Source organism: Anomaloglossus baeobatrachus, chromosome 2 (genome assembly GCF_048569485.1).
Source record: "Anomaloglossus baeobatrachus isolate aAnoBae1 chromosome 2, aAnoBae1.hap1, whole genome shotgun sequence".
NCBI lineage: Eukaryota > Metazoa > Chordata > Amphibia > Anura > Aromobatidae > Anomaloglossus > Anomaloglossus baeobatrachus.
Window position 1 is genome coordinate 419,008,430 of NC_134354.1, and position 16,799 is coordinate 419,025,228.

Here is a 16,799-nt window from a genome sequence, read left to right on the forward strand (position 1 = left end):
GCTCCCCAGTATGGCTAACTGAGGGAGCTTGCTCTCAGGGTTCACGCTTGGGATTTCCTGGACCGTATGTGTGGGAAGTCCTATCCCCCTCGTTGCGCTAGTACCCTGATTTTGGAGCAAGTGGAGAGCGGATCTTGAAGGCTCAGTCCTCGTCGGGTGAATTGTCAGGTTGCCTTAAGCTACTCCCTGACCTAGGGTCCACGTATCCCGTCGTGTCCTGGCCCCAGCCCGGTGATGGTACAAGGCCGCCGGCTGTCCTCCACGACAATGCCGTGCATCTTTTCATGATCCCCTGTGACCGGGGGTCCAGTTCCTACCAGGCCCAGACCAATGTCTGCTACCTAGTAGGTCCAAGGAGCCCAGCTCCTGATCTCCTCTCAATTTCACCTCCAACACTACACTCTCCCTTTCTCTGACTCTCTCCTGACACTCCTGACCTCCCCTTAACCAACCCCCTACGTGGGCGACCCTATTCCACTCAGGACGTCCACTGGTGTGTTTGGTGGGTGTGGTGCAGAGTGTTCCTAGGATTTTGATTTGCTGGTTTTGGCAACACCATTGTTTAGGGACCCGTAACCAAGGAGGAGGTGGATATTGCACAGAAGGGCAGATTGCACAATACCCTGTGACGACCTGATAGGCCAGGGCGTCACAGATGCACTGTGTGATGTATGGCCTGAGCACTGCCAGGCTGACCACCCACCCCTTCAACCTCTGCAGCAATGCTGGCAGCACTCACATATGTCTATTTTGAAAAGACAACCTCTGGATATGATTCTGTGTAGTCATCTTTGTTCTACCATGGCGAGGTCTGTTCTGAGTGGATCCTGTCTTGTTAACTCGCTATATGGTGATGGCAACAGTACTGCAGCTCAGTTTTAGGGAGTTGTCAATCTTCTTATAGCCCATCTTTATGTAGAGCAGACCTGGGCAAGGGGCGGCCCGCGGGCCCCATCCGGCCCGCCTACCGTCTGTGACCGGCCCGCCTGGTTCAGGGCGTACTTGCTGGCCGGTCAATGAGGAGGGCAATCTGACCTGTTGTCCGGAGCTCCAGGCTCTGGGAGGCCCCTGGTCAGATCGCCCTCATCAAACACTGCGTTCCGGGCAGGGAGCGATCCTGCAGCTCCGCACAGTGTAGGCAGCGGAACGCAGAAATCTGTCCTCTGTTCCCTGCATGGCACCTTTCTCTGTGACACACATGCGCGCCCTGATGTCATCAGTACGGCGCGCGCGTGTGTCATTTGAAAAGTTCCCGCCTGGCAGGAGAAGAAGCTGCAGCAGCCGGGGCCTCTATGGAGAGAGAGAAGCAGCGGCAGGGGCCTGTACAAGAGAAGAAGCAGCTCGGCGGGGGCCCGTACGGAGATGCCTGAGGACGGAGAGGTGAGTGGTGACTAGTAACCTGAGGGGACAATGGGGGGGAGGGGGGGTAACTGGTGACTAATATTTGGGGTGTAGTGATGTAGTATATGGAAATGTAGTTTTACAGGTGTAGTATATAGGGGTGTAGTGATGTATATTACAAGTGTAGTATATAGGAATGTAGTGATGTATATTACAGGTGTAGTATATAGGGGTGTAGTGATGTATATTACAGGTGTAGTATATAGGGGTGTAGTGATGTATATTACAGGTGTAGTATATAGGAGTGTAGAGGTGTAGTATATTACAGGTGTAGTATATAGGAGTGTAGAGGTGCAGTTTATTACATTATTACAGGTGTAGTATATAGGGGTGTAGTGATGCAGTATATGGGGATTGTTTGTGTATATATGTATATAGTGTGTGTATATATATATATATATATATATATATACGTACGTAAACAGTATATATTTGTGTGTGTGTATATATATGTGTATATGTGTGTGTGTGTATATATATATAAATATATATATATAAATTAGTGTATGTATATATATATATATATATATATATATATATTCTATATATATATATATATTATTTTATATATATTAGTGTGTGTGTGTATTTATACTATATGCAACTTTGTCGCCATAGAAGGGGGGGGGGGGGGGCAGATACAATTTCTTGCACAGGGGCCCCAAGCTGTCAGTGTCTGCCACTGCTGCTGAGAGTAGACACTTGATTGTGGTGCTCCCGGCATTGGCTCCGTGTGGAGCTCAAACATAACGGGTCTGGTACCTAGAATCGGCGCAGACAAAAGCCCAAAACGGCGAGTGGTACTGGAGTTACATTGGGTGCCACGCGCTCCCTCCCCGCCCCCTGCAGCGGCATGCCGCCATTACAAGGCCTGATTGCGTTTCTCCGGTACCTGTTTGCATATGTGTGACATGTACTAGAGAAAACACGAGTCTGTGAAATAAAAAGATTTTCCATATTTACCTGCTTTCTTCAGCTCTGCTGCCTCCCGCTCATGACCCCCGCTCATTCATCGATTATTCACCGCACTCAGGACCTGGAAGCCGGAGCATCGCGGTGACAGCGCCGGGCACAGCACCGCTGAGGACATCACCACGCGGACAGGTGAGTATTCTGCAAGCACAGTGACATCCAGGAGGTCATCGGAGATTCCAGTGAACTCTGATGACCCCCCTGCGACACCCGCGCTACAGCTTCACGGGTTCATCAGAGTTCATTGGGAACTGTGTTAAGTCCCTGATGCTGTCCTCGCGATGCTCCGGCTTCCAGGTTCTCACCACACACACACGCACACCCACACCAAGCACATATACACAAACATATGTATACACACAAAGCAGACACACATGGATACACCGAGCACATATACACATATAGCGCATATGCATGTATACACTGAACACACACACTCTGCTGTATACTCGCCCAGCGATGCGGTCCCCAGCACTGAAGTCCCCAGCGCTGTCCCCGCTTCCAGCTCCACAGGGCACTGAATATTCAGTGAATATAATGAGCAGGGGTCAGGAAAGGGAGGCAGCAGAGCTGGAGACAGCATCACTGGAGAGAGGTAAATATAGAAAATCTTTTTATTAAAAAGACCGGTGTTTTCTCCGGTACGTGTCACACTGATGTCACACAGATCACATCAGTGTGCGATCCGTGTGACACCGGAGCTGCCGGAGAAAAAACAGACATGTGTGCGTGCAGGGCCACGAGGGGTCACATGGTCCATGTGAAAACATGGACGTGTGAGTAACAGCAAATAACTACATGGGTACGTGTGGCATCCGTGTTAAAAACGGATATCACATGTACCTACAACACGGACGTCTGAAACCGGCCTATAGTTGACAATTTTCTAAACTGAACAATCACACGTTCATTAAAGTTCATCAACTCATTAAATAATGATGTAATTAGGTCCTCCATATTTTCATTGAATCTTTGTATTGTTTAACTTACTGTTTGTTTATGAAGGAATAGTATATATACCAGTGATGGCGAACCTATGGCACGCGTGCCACCAGGGGCACGCTGGGCCCATTCTGTTGGCACGCGTGCTGTCGCCCGATCCTGCAGTTTTGATCTGCTAGTGCAGTCGCGCCGGCAGATCAAATCTGTGTTGGAGCGGAGGAGACATTTCTCCTCCGCTCTGACACTCCTCCTCCCCCAGGCTGCAGGTGTGTTGCCTAGGAGACGGAGGAGCGTCAGAGAGCGGCGCCAGCTCCGTCTGCTGGCCGCGTGGGAACTGAGCAGCGTGCAGCGGGGGAGCGTGTGCAGGAAGGTAAGTTGTGTGTTGCTTTTTTTTTTTTTTTTTTTTTTTTATAACTCGTGTGCGGCAGCACCAGCATGGGGTGAGAGAGTGGGAACGCACATGGCAGCGTGGGGTGGGAGAGGGGGAACGCACATGGCAGCGTGGGGTGGGAGAGTGGGAACGCACATGGCAGCATGGGGTGGGAGAGGGGGAACGCACATGGCAGCGTGGGGTGGGAGAGTGGGAACGCACATGCCAGCGTGGGGTGGGAGAGGGGGAACGCACATGGCAGCATGGGGTGGGGGTGGGGGAACGCACATGGCAGCGTGGGGTGGGGGAACGCACATGGCAGCGTGGGGTGGGGAATGCACATGGCAGCGTGGGGAGTGGGAACGCAAATGGCAGCGTGGGGTGGGGGAACGCACATGGCAGCGTGGGGTGGGGGAACGCACATGGCAGCGTGGGGTGGGGGAACGCACATGGCAGCGTGGGGTGGGGGAACGCACATGACAGCGTGGGGTGGGGGAACGCACATGCCAGCGTGGGGGGGGGGGGGGGACATGCATGCCAGGATGGGGAAAACATGCATGCCAGGATGGGGGAAACATGCATGCCAGGATGGAGGAAACATGCATGCCAGGATGGAGGAAACATGCATGCCACGATGGGGGAAACATGCATGCCAGGATGGGGAAACATGCATGCCAGGATGGGGAAATATGCATGCCAGGATGGGGAAACATGCATGCCAGGATGGGGAAACATACATGCCAGGATGGGGAAACATGCATGCCAGGATGGAGGAAACATGCGTGCCAGGATGGGGGAAACATGCGTGCCAGGATGGAGGAAACATGCATGCCAGGATGGGGAAACATGCATGCCAGGATGGGGAAACATGCATGCCAGGATGGAGGAAACATGCATGCCAGGATGGAGGAAACATGCATGCCAGGATGGAGGAAACATGCATGCCAGGATGGGGGGAAACATGCATGTCAGGATGGGGGGAAACATGCATGTCAGGATGGGGAAGCATGCATGCCAGGATGGGGAAACATGCATGCCAGGATGGAGGAAACATGCATGCCAGGATGGAGGAAACATGCATGCCAGGATGGGGGAAACATGCATGCCAGGATGGGGAAACATGCATGCCAGGATGGAGGAAACATGCATGCCAGGATGGGGAAACATGCATGCCAGGATGGGGGAAACATGCATGCCAGGATGGGGGAAACATGCATGCCAGGATGGAGGAAACATGCATGTCAGGATGGAGGAAACATGCATGTCAGGATGGAGGAAACATGCATGCCATGATGGGGAAACATGCATGCTAGGATGGAGGAAACATGCATGTCAGGATGGAGGAAACATGCATGCCATGATGGGGAAACATGCATGCCAGGATGGAGGAAACATGCATGCCAGGATGGAGGAAACATGCATGCCAGGATGGGGGAAACATGCATGCCAGGATGGGGGAAACATGCATGCCAGAATGGGGAAAAATACATGCCAGGATGGAGGAAACATGCATGCCAGGATGGGGGAAACATACATGCCAGGATGGAGGAAACATACATGCCAGGATGGAGGAAACATGCATGCCAGGATGGAGGAAACATGCATGCCAGGATGGAGGAAACATGCATGCCAGGATGGAGGAAATATGCATGCCAGGATGGAGGAAACATGCCACGATAGGGTACATTTACCAGGAAGGGGTACATTTACCTGGATGGGGTAAATTAACCAGGATTGGGAACATTTACCAGGAATGGGGTACATGCCGGGATGGGGGAACATTTACAAGGATGGGCAATATGTCAGGATGGGGTACATTTACCAGCATGGGGAAACATGCCAGAATGGGGTACATTTACCAGGATGGAGGACATTTACCAGGATGGGGGCATGATGGGGACAAATATACCAGAATGTAGGAAATATATATCAGGATGGGGGACATGTTTACCAGGAAGTGGCCGAGGAAGGGGGACAGAACTACACAATGATGGGGAGGGGAGCCACTCGTACGTCTTTATGGGATTTCAAGATGTTCAGACTTTGAAATGTAGATGTGCATTACAGGGTGAAATCTGATTGCATTCCAGGCTAAAATCTCTGTCTAATATGCTGCAATTTTTTTCCCAGAAAGATCAATCCAACTGCTGTGTCTGGAAAGGGCAGGGGCTCAGCTCCAATGTGTGGTAAGCATGCATGAGCGTGATGCCCCCTGCTGAAGAGAAGATGGCAAAGGTAAGATTAAAATCAATTCTTTATATAATAGGATTGGTTGGCACTTCGGAAAAAAAATTGGGTTTAGGGCTACAGTTTGGGCACTCGGCCTGTAAAAGGTTCGCCATGACTGATATATACTATATACAGTATTGGGTAAAACTGAGTTAATTATATTAGTCTGGCCCTCTAAAACCATCCCAATTTCTCATGAGGCCCCATGGGAAAATTAATTGCCCACCCCTGATGTAGAGCAACAAATCTTTTTGCAGATTCTCAGAGAATGCTTTGCCATGAAGTGCCATGTAGAACTTCCAGTGACCAGTATGAGAGAGTGTGTGAGCGATAACACCAAATGTAACACACCAGCTCCCCATTCACACCAGAGACCTTGTAACACTAATGAGTCACAGGACACCGGGGAGGGAAAATGGCTAATTGGGCACAATTTGGCCATTTTCACTTAAGGGTGTACTCACTTTTGTTGCCAGCAGTTAGACATTAATGGCTGTGTATTGAGTTATTTAGAGGGCAACAAATATACACTGTTATACAAGCTGTACACTGACTACATTACATTGTATCAAAGTGTCATATCTTCAGTGTTGTCCCATGAAAAGATAAAATAAAATATTTACAAAAATGTGATGGGTGTACTCATTTTTGTTCACATACTGTACATGACTTGGTAAGTTGTAGTTCCCTGCACAGCTGATATTCGGAAATGTTATTGTGCAGGGAAACAGTATGAAGGGGCGCTGACTTTTACTCCATGGGTGGGTAGAAGTCTTGGCAGTTCAATAATAGTAATATGCCTTTATTACATTTTACAAAAGAGAGGCCACATTATAGGGGTTATCCACGAGTTGATTATCATTACAAGATCAGTCAGACATGCAGCTTTATGAATAGTTGTATTGTACTCGTCTCAAACTCAGCTGGGTATATGGGACGCACATAGAAAAAAAATGAATTTGGGGACCCCATTCTTTGAAAGACAAAGTGACATTTTTAATGATACCACATGTTTTGTATATACTTTTTTTTAACATTTTTTGCTCAATTATTTATTTTTTTTAAATGGCAATCATCATATGGGTTATGGTATGCTTTATAGCTTGGGTCATTAGAGATGTGGTGATAACATGCACTTTTTATGTTTATTTTAATATATGTATAATTTTATACATACAATATATGTTTATTTTAATATTATATATATATATATATATATATAAATCATTTTTATTGTTAAAAAATAATTTTATGCTTTATTTTGAAATTTTTATTCCCTTCTTGTAAGCAGTATTGTCTTACAATTAGCATCATATGTTGTTATCTGGATTTTATTTCGGATTTTCTATCTCTCACTGTTAGGCTATGTGCGCACGTTGCGTACAGTCACTGCAGAAATTTCTGCAGCGATCTGAAGAGCACACGTGCACTTCAAATCGCTGCAGAAAATGTCAGTAGTTAAAAAAAAAAAGCCGATTCCATGCACTCTGCCTGCAGCTCCTGCCATAGACAGAGCAGGGGCTGCCGGCAAAGCGCACGGAAGAAGTGACATGTCACTTCTTAGGACGTGCGCTTCGGGCAGCAGCCGAAGAGCTGCGCTCTAAGACGCCACGTGCGCACGGCCCCTGCACAATCTCCATAGATTATGCAGGGGACGCAGGACGCATGCAGTTACGCTGCGCTACAAAGCGCAGTGTAACTGCATGTAATTACGCAACGTGCGCACATAGCCTCAAAATTAACCTTACCTTAGAATTATAGACTTTTCATGTCTTTGTCAATGGGCAAACTTACAAAATCAGCAAGGGATTAAGTAAACTGGAAACTGGGCTGCAGGTAGTGTTCCAACATTGTAACAACCCAAACACACCTCCAAGATGACGGCTGTCTTACTAGAGAAACTAAAGGCTGCTTTACATGCAGCGACATCGCTAGCGATGTCGCTCGTGAAAGCACCCGTCCCCGTCGTTTGTGCGTCACGGGCAAATCGCTGCCCATGGCGCACAATATCGCTAGGACCCGTCACACATACTTACCTGCCTAACGACGTAGCTGTGTCCGGTGAACTGCCTCTTTTCTAAGGGAGTGGTTCTTGCGGCGTCACAGCGGTAGGCGTCCAATTGAAGAGGAGGGGGGGAGAGCAGCCGCAGGAAAGTCACGCCCACCTTGTTGCCGGAGGATGCAGGTACGCTGCTGTTCGTCGTTCCTGGGGTGTCACACGTAGCGATGTGTGCTGCCTCAGGAACGATGAACAATCTGCGTCCAGCACCATCAACGATATTTGGGATTTGAACGACGTGTCAACAATCAACGATTAGGTGAGTATTTTTAATCGTTAACGGTCGTTCCTGCGTTTCACACGCAACGACGTCGCTAACGAGCCCAGATGTGCGTCACGAATTCCGTGACCCCAACGACATCTCGTTAGCGATGTCATTGCGTGTAAAGTGGCCTTAAGGGTAAAGGCTACTTTACATGCTGCGACATCGCTAGCAATCTCATTAGCAATGTAAAATTCTAGATCGCAAGTGCGATCTTTAGAGATATAGGTTATTTTACGCATGTGCGATCTCTAAAGATCGCACTTGCGATCTAGAATTTCACATCGCTAATTAGATCGCTAGCGATGTCGTAGCATGTCTCTAGACTTAAACACTATTGATCAATACATTAGCAAAATATCTCTTTTTTTCAAATAATCGTTAGCAGTTATGCAATGTCACACTTTCAATTTTTCATATGGCTAATTGCATTTCATTTCTTTATGTACCATAGAGCAGTTATGCTTATTCATATTTCTCTGAATTTGGTTTGCAGCTTGCTTCCACTTTATATAAATTGTGTATTTTTTAGCTAGCGCCCTGTTCACATTTGCAATGGTGTTCCAGCAGTCTTTTTGCTTGCTGCGTATTCATTAGGATGTTAGCACACCCACAGGGGAGTATTAACATGCTATTAGAGCCGACTAGCCAGGGGAACTAACGCCCAGGGGATTAGTCCCTGCACTCATTTAGCATACGATATAAGATCTTTAGACATACTTTTTCTAAAGATCTCTTTATCTATGCTAGTGTATACAGGGACGGTTAGGCAGGGATTAGCAATATGCACCCAGAGCTGCTCCTGGTTCTGGGGGCATACTGCACCTGATAGGTTCTCTTTAAGCCTGAGAAAGATCTTAGTACAGGACCGGACATGTGTTAGTTTAAAGTATGTTAACAATTTTTTTATTCTTTTTGTACTTTACCACATTTTTAACCTGGTTTTAATCAGAGAGCACCATTGGACTTCCTATCTACTACTCTTAAGGTTATTGGACACTTAGAATATCATCAGAATCAATATTAAACAACCTAGAATTGAAGAATAATGGATGTTTAAAGAGTAAACTTCATTTTTTATTTAATAACTCAATAGTAAAGGGAAAATAACAACTTTGTAATATACCTTATGAGAGAAATCTTTCTCTTTCTAGGCTGATCATTCACTTTCAAGCCATGGGGTAAAATCTGTTTTCAGTGAAGATACTGAGATAGGAGAAGACAGTTGCTTCTCGTTAATTTCTATTGGGAGAGGAGGAGGACGAGCAGCAGGTACAAGAGGTAAGTTACCTTGAAAGGAGAGTTATTCTTTGAAGTGGATGGCCAGAAGTACCAAGGAGACAAAATAATTCACAAATTGTATTCCATTTACAAAATTACTAAATCTATGAAAACTATAAAACAAGATTTGTACAGCAGAACAGATTAGCATGTTGAACATTTGCACATTTAACAGAATGAGCTATAAAAAATAAAAAGATAACTTGCATAATTGTAATGTGGATAGTCTTTAGCATCATATACACATTACATTCAGTTCCACACCAGGCTTGATATGATTTTGGTTATATACATACAGATGTTTAATGTGTCATTATTTGCCAGGTCCTGAGGCTTGAAGAGTGGAAGCAGTTCTTGACAGTTGGTGTGGAAATTGCTGACACATAGCACAAGAGCAGAAAAGTCCTAAAGTTTGGTGAGGAGTAAGAACAGGGTTGTGATGGACATCTTGGGTCAATAATCCCATGTAACTGTTAATATTTGAAGATGGCATCGTTTGTAAGACATGGGGTAGAGGAGTTACATGCTGGGGATTGAGAGAGCTTGCACAGCTGGGTAGACGGTGGCCACAATAAACATCATTTATCAGTTTTTTCATCTCTTCCAGAGAGCTGGATAACATAATAATGTAGTTGCGAGCAAGGAGCAGGGTTGAAATCTTAGAGAGCTTACGTACTGATGGTCCATGAGAGTATGGCATGACTTCGCGCAGGCCATCCATTGCTTGGTTAAGGTCGTGCATCCGTTGATGTTCACGACTATTCACCTTTAAGCGAAGCACATGCGGGTCTTCTTGACTGCCTCTTATGCTGGATCTCATTTTTCCTCGAGATGGCATTCTTTGTCCTTGGCACAATTTCTGGAACATTTGCCCACGCTTCATGGTGACAATGTCTTTTCTCTCCAGCTCTGGTGAGGAGGATCTGCTGGACTGACTGTCTGTATCCATTAGTGGCAGTAATTAGTCCAATAAATGCTAGGGTTAAAGGCTTGAAGGAGGTTAGGTCAGATGCAAAATGAAATGCAAATGTCAGTTCTTCAGAAGAGACCCTCTGGTTGTACTGGGGGTCCCTGCAGTGACTGTGTCATTTATACACTACAATTCACAAAGGATACAAAGAAAGAGAATGGGAGGTGTACCTCAATCAGAAAAAGACTCTAATGTCAATGGTTAACATTTAGCTGGGTTTTTATATATTAACCTGGACACTAACATTTCTGTGATATAAACATTCTACTCATCATTTTACACTACAAATACTATGCCAAAAAGTAATAAAAATTTCGAAGTTGATTGGGACTTTGCTTAGTATTAACAAATTGATTAAAAGTTGATTAATATCTAACTGATAAATTGTATCTGGAAAAAACAGTAGTAATAAATCTTAACTACCGTATTTTTTTGGACTATAAAACACACCGGACCATAAGACGCATCCTGGTTTTAGAGGAGGAAAATAGGAAAATAAAATTTTAAGCAAAAAATGTGGTCATGACACATTGTTATGGGGTGAGGATCTGCTGCTGACACTGTTATGGGGGTAATGTCCCCAAATTCTCTACTAAGGTACTCCATCCTGGTAATGATCCCCCTGACTTGTATATAATCCCCATCCTTGTATATATATATGTCCCTCATCCTGGTATAGCCCCCATCCTGCTATATACCGCCATCCTGGTATATACTGCCATCCTGATATATACCCCATCCTGCTGTATACTGCCATCCTGGTATATGCCCTCATCCTGCTATATACCACCATCCTGATGTATACCCCCATCCTGATAAATATCCCATCCTGATAAATACCCCCATCCTGCTATATACCCCCATCCTGCTATATACTCTAATCCTGCTATATACCCCATCCTGGTATATGGCCTGCATCCTGTGTTACACAAAAAAAATAAACGTTTATACTCAGCTTTCCTCACTCCAAGCAGCATGGCTCGTCTTCCTGTCTGTGTCAGCAGCAGCGCCACTGACCTGTGTGGAGCCGTCACCATTCCCTGCAGCATCGCGATGTCCTCCTGTCTGCCAGCCCGCTGATCTGTGTAGAGAGCGGTGAGCATAGCGATGACGTCATCCCTGTGTGCACAGCTAGTCTCCACACACAGCAGCGGCCGGCAGACAGGAGGATTTTGCAATGCTGCATTCAACGGTGACAGGTGAGTATACTTATTCAGTGCACCCCGCGCTGATGATGATGCGTGGGGAGCAGTGAATACAGCCGCACATGATCACTCCAGGCTGTAGTTGCCAGGGGTGATCACACGGGCCGGCTGCTAATTATGAACACATCCCCAGCCCATCATCTTGTCAACCTGTCAGCGCCGGCTTCAGCGCTGAAAGATGATGGGCGGGAGGATAGGTGTGCATATGAAATGAGCGGGCCCACGTTGTCATGGCAGGCGCTGTTAAAGCCTGCGCATGCCGTCGATGACCCGCTCCACCGAGGCACCCTCATTCCCAGCATCCTTGCATTCAGACTATAAGATGCACCCCCCACTTTCCCCCAACATTTGGGGGGGAAAAAGTGTGTCTTATAGTTCGAAAAATACAGTATACACTTATTAGCAGAATGGACATAATCATATAAAGCAATAACATGAAAGTGGTGTTCAGTGGCCTTCACAAATCACCACTGTAGTCAGTGATTTTATTTTTAAACAGTATGAGTTCTGATTACTTTTTCTTCCCTGGAAAAACCCTATATGCATCAAATTGTTCTAATTTTATTCTTTTCAGAAAGAGGTCAGATCCAATCAGCAGACATGTGCAGGTAACAGTGACGGGTAGATCTCCCATCCACCCACTCTAGTTAACTCCTTAGATCACGGTGGCAAATTCTGATAGTGCAATCTAACACGCTCCGGGGAGATCGCGCTGTTCCCTGTCACCATCGGTGGCCCCATTACTGTCGCTGTCATGGTGAAGCATCGCTCTGATCAGGAGAAGCGATCAGATAGGGCAGGTATAAAGTCTCCTAGGGGGACTAATAAAATCTTTTAAAAAATGTAAAGAAAACGTTTTAAAAAATATGGAAAAAAAACCCAACCTAAAAGATACAATCACTCCCTTTTTACCCCATTGAAAATAGAACAATAGTAAATAGGAAAAAAATACATATATTTGGTATCACCGCGTTCAGAAATACCCGATATATCAAAATATAAAATCTGTTGTTCTAGTAAACGGTGAAGCAAGGAAAAACAACGCCAGAATTACGTTTTTTGGTCGCCTACACATTGCATTAAAATGCAATAACAGGCGATAAAAACATTGTATCTACGCAAAAATTGTATAATTAAAATCACCAGCTCAAGATGCAAAAATTAAGCCGTCACTGAGCCCCAGATCCCAAAAAATAAGAACGCAACTGATCTTGGAAAAAGGCGACAAAAGTGCAATTCTTTTTTTAACAAACCTCTGCATTTTTTTTCACCACATAGATAAAAGTAAAAGTATACATGTTTGATATCTACGAACTCGTACTGACCTACGGAATAATAGTAACCAGTCAGTTTTACTAAATAGTGAACACAGTGAATAAAAAAACAAACAAACAATTGTGCAATTGCACTTTGTCTGCAATTTCACCGCACTTGAAATTTTTTAACAGTTTTCCAATACGGGGTAGAATGAAAAGTACAACTCGCCTCGCCCTCATATGGCTATATTGACGGAATAAATGAAATTTGAACAATATAATTGTGCATTAGGAATTCTTCTAGAACTGTGCACTGTTAATACTTGTGGCTTGTATAGTGCATCTAAAAAAGCTTTATGTTTATTTGCACATAAAAAATATAGACTAACCTTCCTTATTTAGACCACTGAAAATGCATAAAAAATAACAATAACACCCTGTTCCTGGTTGTTATAACTAAAGATAAAAGGTTAAACATGTCTATTGTTCTGCTATTCAGAGCACTTCTGCTATAAAAGAACTATTAGGTCTCTCAGCTTCTTGAAAGTGTGCCCATCAATGCGCCAGGAAGGTATTTCACAACTACTTCAGGCAGAAATATTTGTTTTCATTCATTCTTGTGCATGCTTCTTTACCGGGGTGGGAGAAGGACCTAAGGCACTTATTGTTGTATGGGTCAGGCGATGTGTGTAATGATTATTTGATTTACAAGGATGCAGGACTCCCAAAGTAGAGCGATGGCATACGATCAATTAAAGTACATTAAGGGCTTGTAGTGTAGTGTCCAAGTGCAACTGAGCAGAAACTTTTTTTAATGAGGAAGCCATTCAAATCCCATCGTAAACAGATGCATTGTATCATAGGTAAAAAGGCAGCGAAATGGTTGGACTACAACAAAAAGGTGAAGGCAATGTTGTGGAAAAAAAGTCAAAGAAAATGTAATAAAACTTCACAGACTGGTAAATCTAAAGTCTGCAGCTTCTAAAAGCTTAAAGACACATTAAAGTCGTCCATTAGTGTCAGTTTTATCACAATTGGTTTACTGTAGTGTAATGGGGCATTATTAAATAAAGGGGCCATGATAAGGGACATTAACACACGGAATGGCCCAGGATGGGAGACATTATTTTAAGAAAGGCATCTATAGAAACCTGTACAACTAGATTATAATGGCCATAAACCTAGCCTACTCTTCCTACTAGGCAGGATGCTTCTTCATACATCGAAACCCATTCCACTAGGCCCTTAGCCATCTCTTGGGTGGAAACAGCCAAATTGTCCATCTAACAGATCTGTATAGAAATCGTCTGGTCCTCACCTTCTCCTTCTTTAAATATTACCAGCTGGTCTTGGTTGTTTTCTGGTTCTCTCTCTTTATAGGAAAGTTCTTTCAGTGGTGTACCCTGCCTTGAGATTTTTTCCTATTCTACTCTTACTGACAATGCGGTCGGGGTCTTGGGAATAATTGCTATTTGGTATTTGATTGTTCCTAATTCCATCCCCCAGTCTTTTTCTTTATGTTTTTCCTTAATCACTGCATGGAGATAAAGTGCTGTTATCACTTATGTTCTGTAAACACACTGAAGCATATGGAGAGGTTCCACCTTTTTGTTCTGTAAGTTTCCTGTTCATTTGGAAAATCAAATTACCAGTAATTAGTTATCATTTATTTATACTTCATTTAATTACATTTGTCTTTATGGGGATATCCCAGTTATAATTATACTACTATTAAACACTAGGATGTGTAAAATACTATTTTTGTTAGTTCCTTTAATTTAACATAGGTGGGATTATGACTAGTGATGACTGAGTGAGCCCGGAACTGCTCGATACTCGATTGAGCATCGGGGTGCTCAGGCACTCTTTGTACTCAATCGAGTATCGTGGGTGCTTGAGTGTCATGCACAAATCCCCACTCTGCATGTGTAGCACCCCTGAGACCATCAGGATGCTACAAAGTTCTGCATCCCCAAAAGGATGCAGAACCTACCCCTTTAGGGACCCAGAACCCCAATGCTGGTACCAACAAAAACCCAGGTAATCCCAGTTTTCCCCAACAATCCCCCATACAATGGTACCCAGCTAGGGTAGGACCAATGGATGGCTGCCTAGAGGTGGAGCCAATCCAGTCCACTAACAAAGAAGTGGGGAGGGCACCACCTGCAGGGAATATTTAAACCCTATAATAGTCAATGGGTTCACCTCAGCACACTTATATGAGATTTATAACAAGTGAAAAAGAAGTGTGCACATAAGAGGGATACACCAAATTATGTGAAAAAGTACCGTATTTTTCGCTTTATAAGACGCACTTTTTTTCCCCCACAAATGTGGGGAAAATAGGGGTGCGTCTTACAAAGTGACTGTAACTTACCGGGTAGTAATGCGGTGGTGGAGTGAGTCACAGGAGGCTGGTGCGGCCGCCATGGATCCCCGGCAATCGGCTGCGGAGGCGGCCGCCATGGATCCCGCGGCAATCGGTTGCGGTGGCGACCGCCATGGATCCACCGGCAATCGCCTGCGGTGGCGGCAGCCATGGATCCCCTGGCAATCGGCTGCGGTGACAGCCGCCATGGATCCCCCGGCAATCGGCTGCGGTGGCGGCCGCCATGGATCCCCCGGCAATCGGCTGCGGTGGCGGCCGCCATGGATCGCCCGGCAATCGGCTGCGGTGGCGGCCGCCATGGATCCCCCGGCAATCGGCTGCGGTAGCAGTCACCATAGCCGAAATCTTTATCTGCGCCGCCTCCAACGCGACTTCCGCAAAATGGCTGCGGAGGTGACGCAGGCACAGATGGAGATCTCGGAGAAGCGAGATCTCCTTCTGCGCATGCGCTGCCTTCCGTAGCCATTTTCCTGAAGTCCATCGCGTCGGAGGCTACGCAGGCACAGATAGAGATCTCGGCTCTCAAAGATCGCGATCTGCGCATGCATCATGCAGGTCCCCCATAGCCGTGTCATCCACGGATCCCACATAACAGTGCATCATCCACAGGTCCCCATAAGTGCGTCATCCACAGGTCCCCCATAATAGTGCATCATCCACAGGTCCCCATAATAGTGCGTCATCCACAGGTCCCCCATAGCAGTGCGTCATCCAGAGGTCCCCCATAGCAGTGCGTTATCCACAGATCCCCCACAGCAGTGTCATCCACAGGTCCCCAATAATAGTGCATCATCCTCAGGTCCCCCATAACAGTGCGCCATCCACAGGTTGCCCATAGCAGTTTCATCCACAGGTCCCCCATAGCAGTGCGTTATCCACAGGTCCCCCACAGCAGTGCATCATTCCCTGATTACCAGCCAAAGGGAGGGCATATACTATATCTGCAGGTTACTTTATATCTTGGGGATTCTTACCTCTGCTGGGGGATACTCTCTCCTTGCAAAATTATAGTGGTATAATCAATTGAAACTGCATATTTAATCTTTGTGCTGTATTTGCATGTACTTGGGTATGACTCTGTATATTGTATTATATATCGGAATGTTGGTATTTCCCCTATATATTCCCCTACCTGTATGAATTATACTCCATAGTACCTCCCTTTGGGTAGCAGAGGATAGTCCAACCTTAACGGAGGTCTGGACATCTTTTCATATGTGGCTTTATGCTTTTTAAATGGTTTTAAAAGTGTGTGACCCTGTGTCCTATTTGTAATAAAGTACTTTTTCACATAATTTGGTGTATCCCTCTTATGTGCACACTTCTTTTTCTCTTGTTATCAATCCAGTCCACTAGTTGCCAGGTGGGAGGGGCAGACCGTGGACAGAAAGTAGTGGGAGGTAAGCTGAACTCAACTGCTTGAAGCCAGGTGCTCGGGAGAAAAAAGGAATCCGATATATAGT

General features: G+C 45.6%; 1 protein-coding gene across 1 annotated transcript; it reads right to left on the reverse strand.

Annotated features, from left to right (window-relative positions):
* Window positions 1-9,829: 9,829 nt before the first annotated feature.
* On the reverse strand, window positions 9,830-10,465 carry LOC142290204 (oligodendrocyte transcription factor 3-like). The gene has a single exon (XM_075334146.1). The coding sequence runs from the start codon at window positions 10,463-10,465 to the stop codon at window positions 9,830-9,832; it is 636 nt and encodes a 211-aa protein (XP_075190261.1).
* Window positions 10,466-16,799: the final 6,334 nt, after the last annotated feature.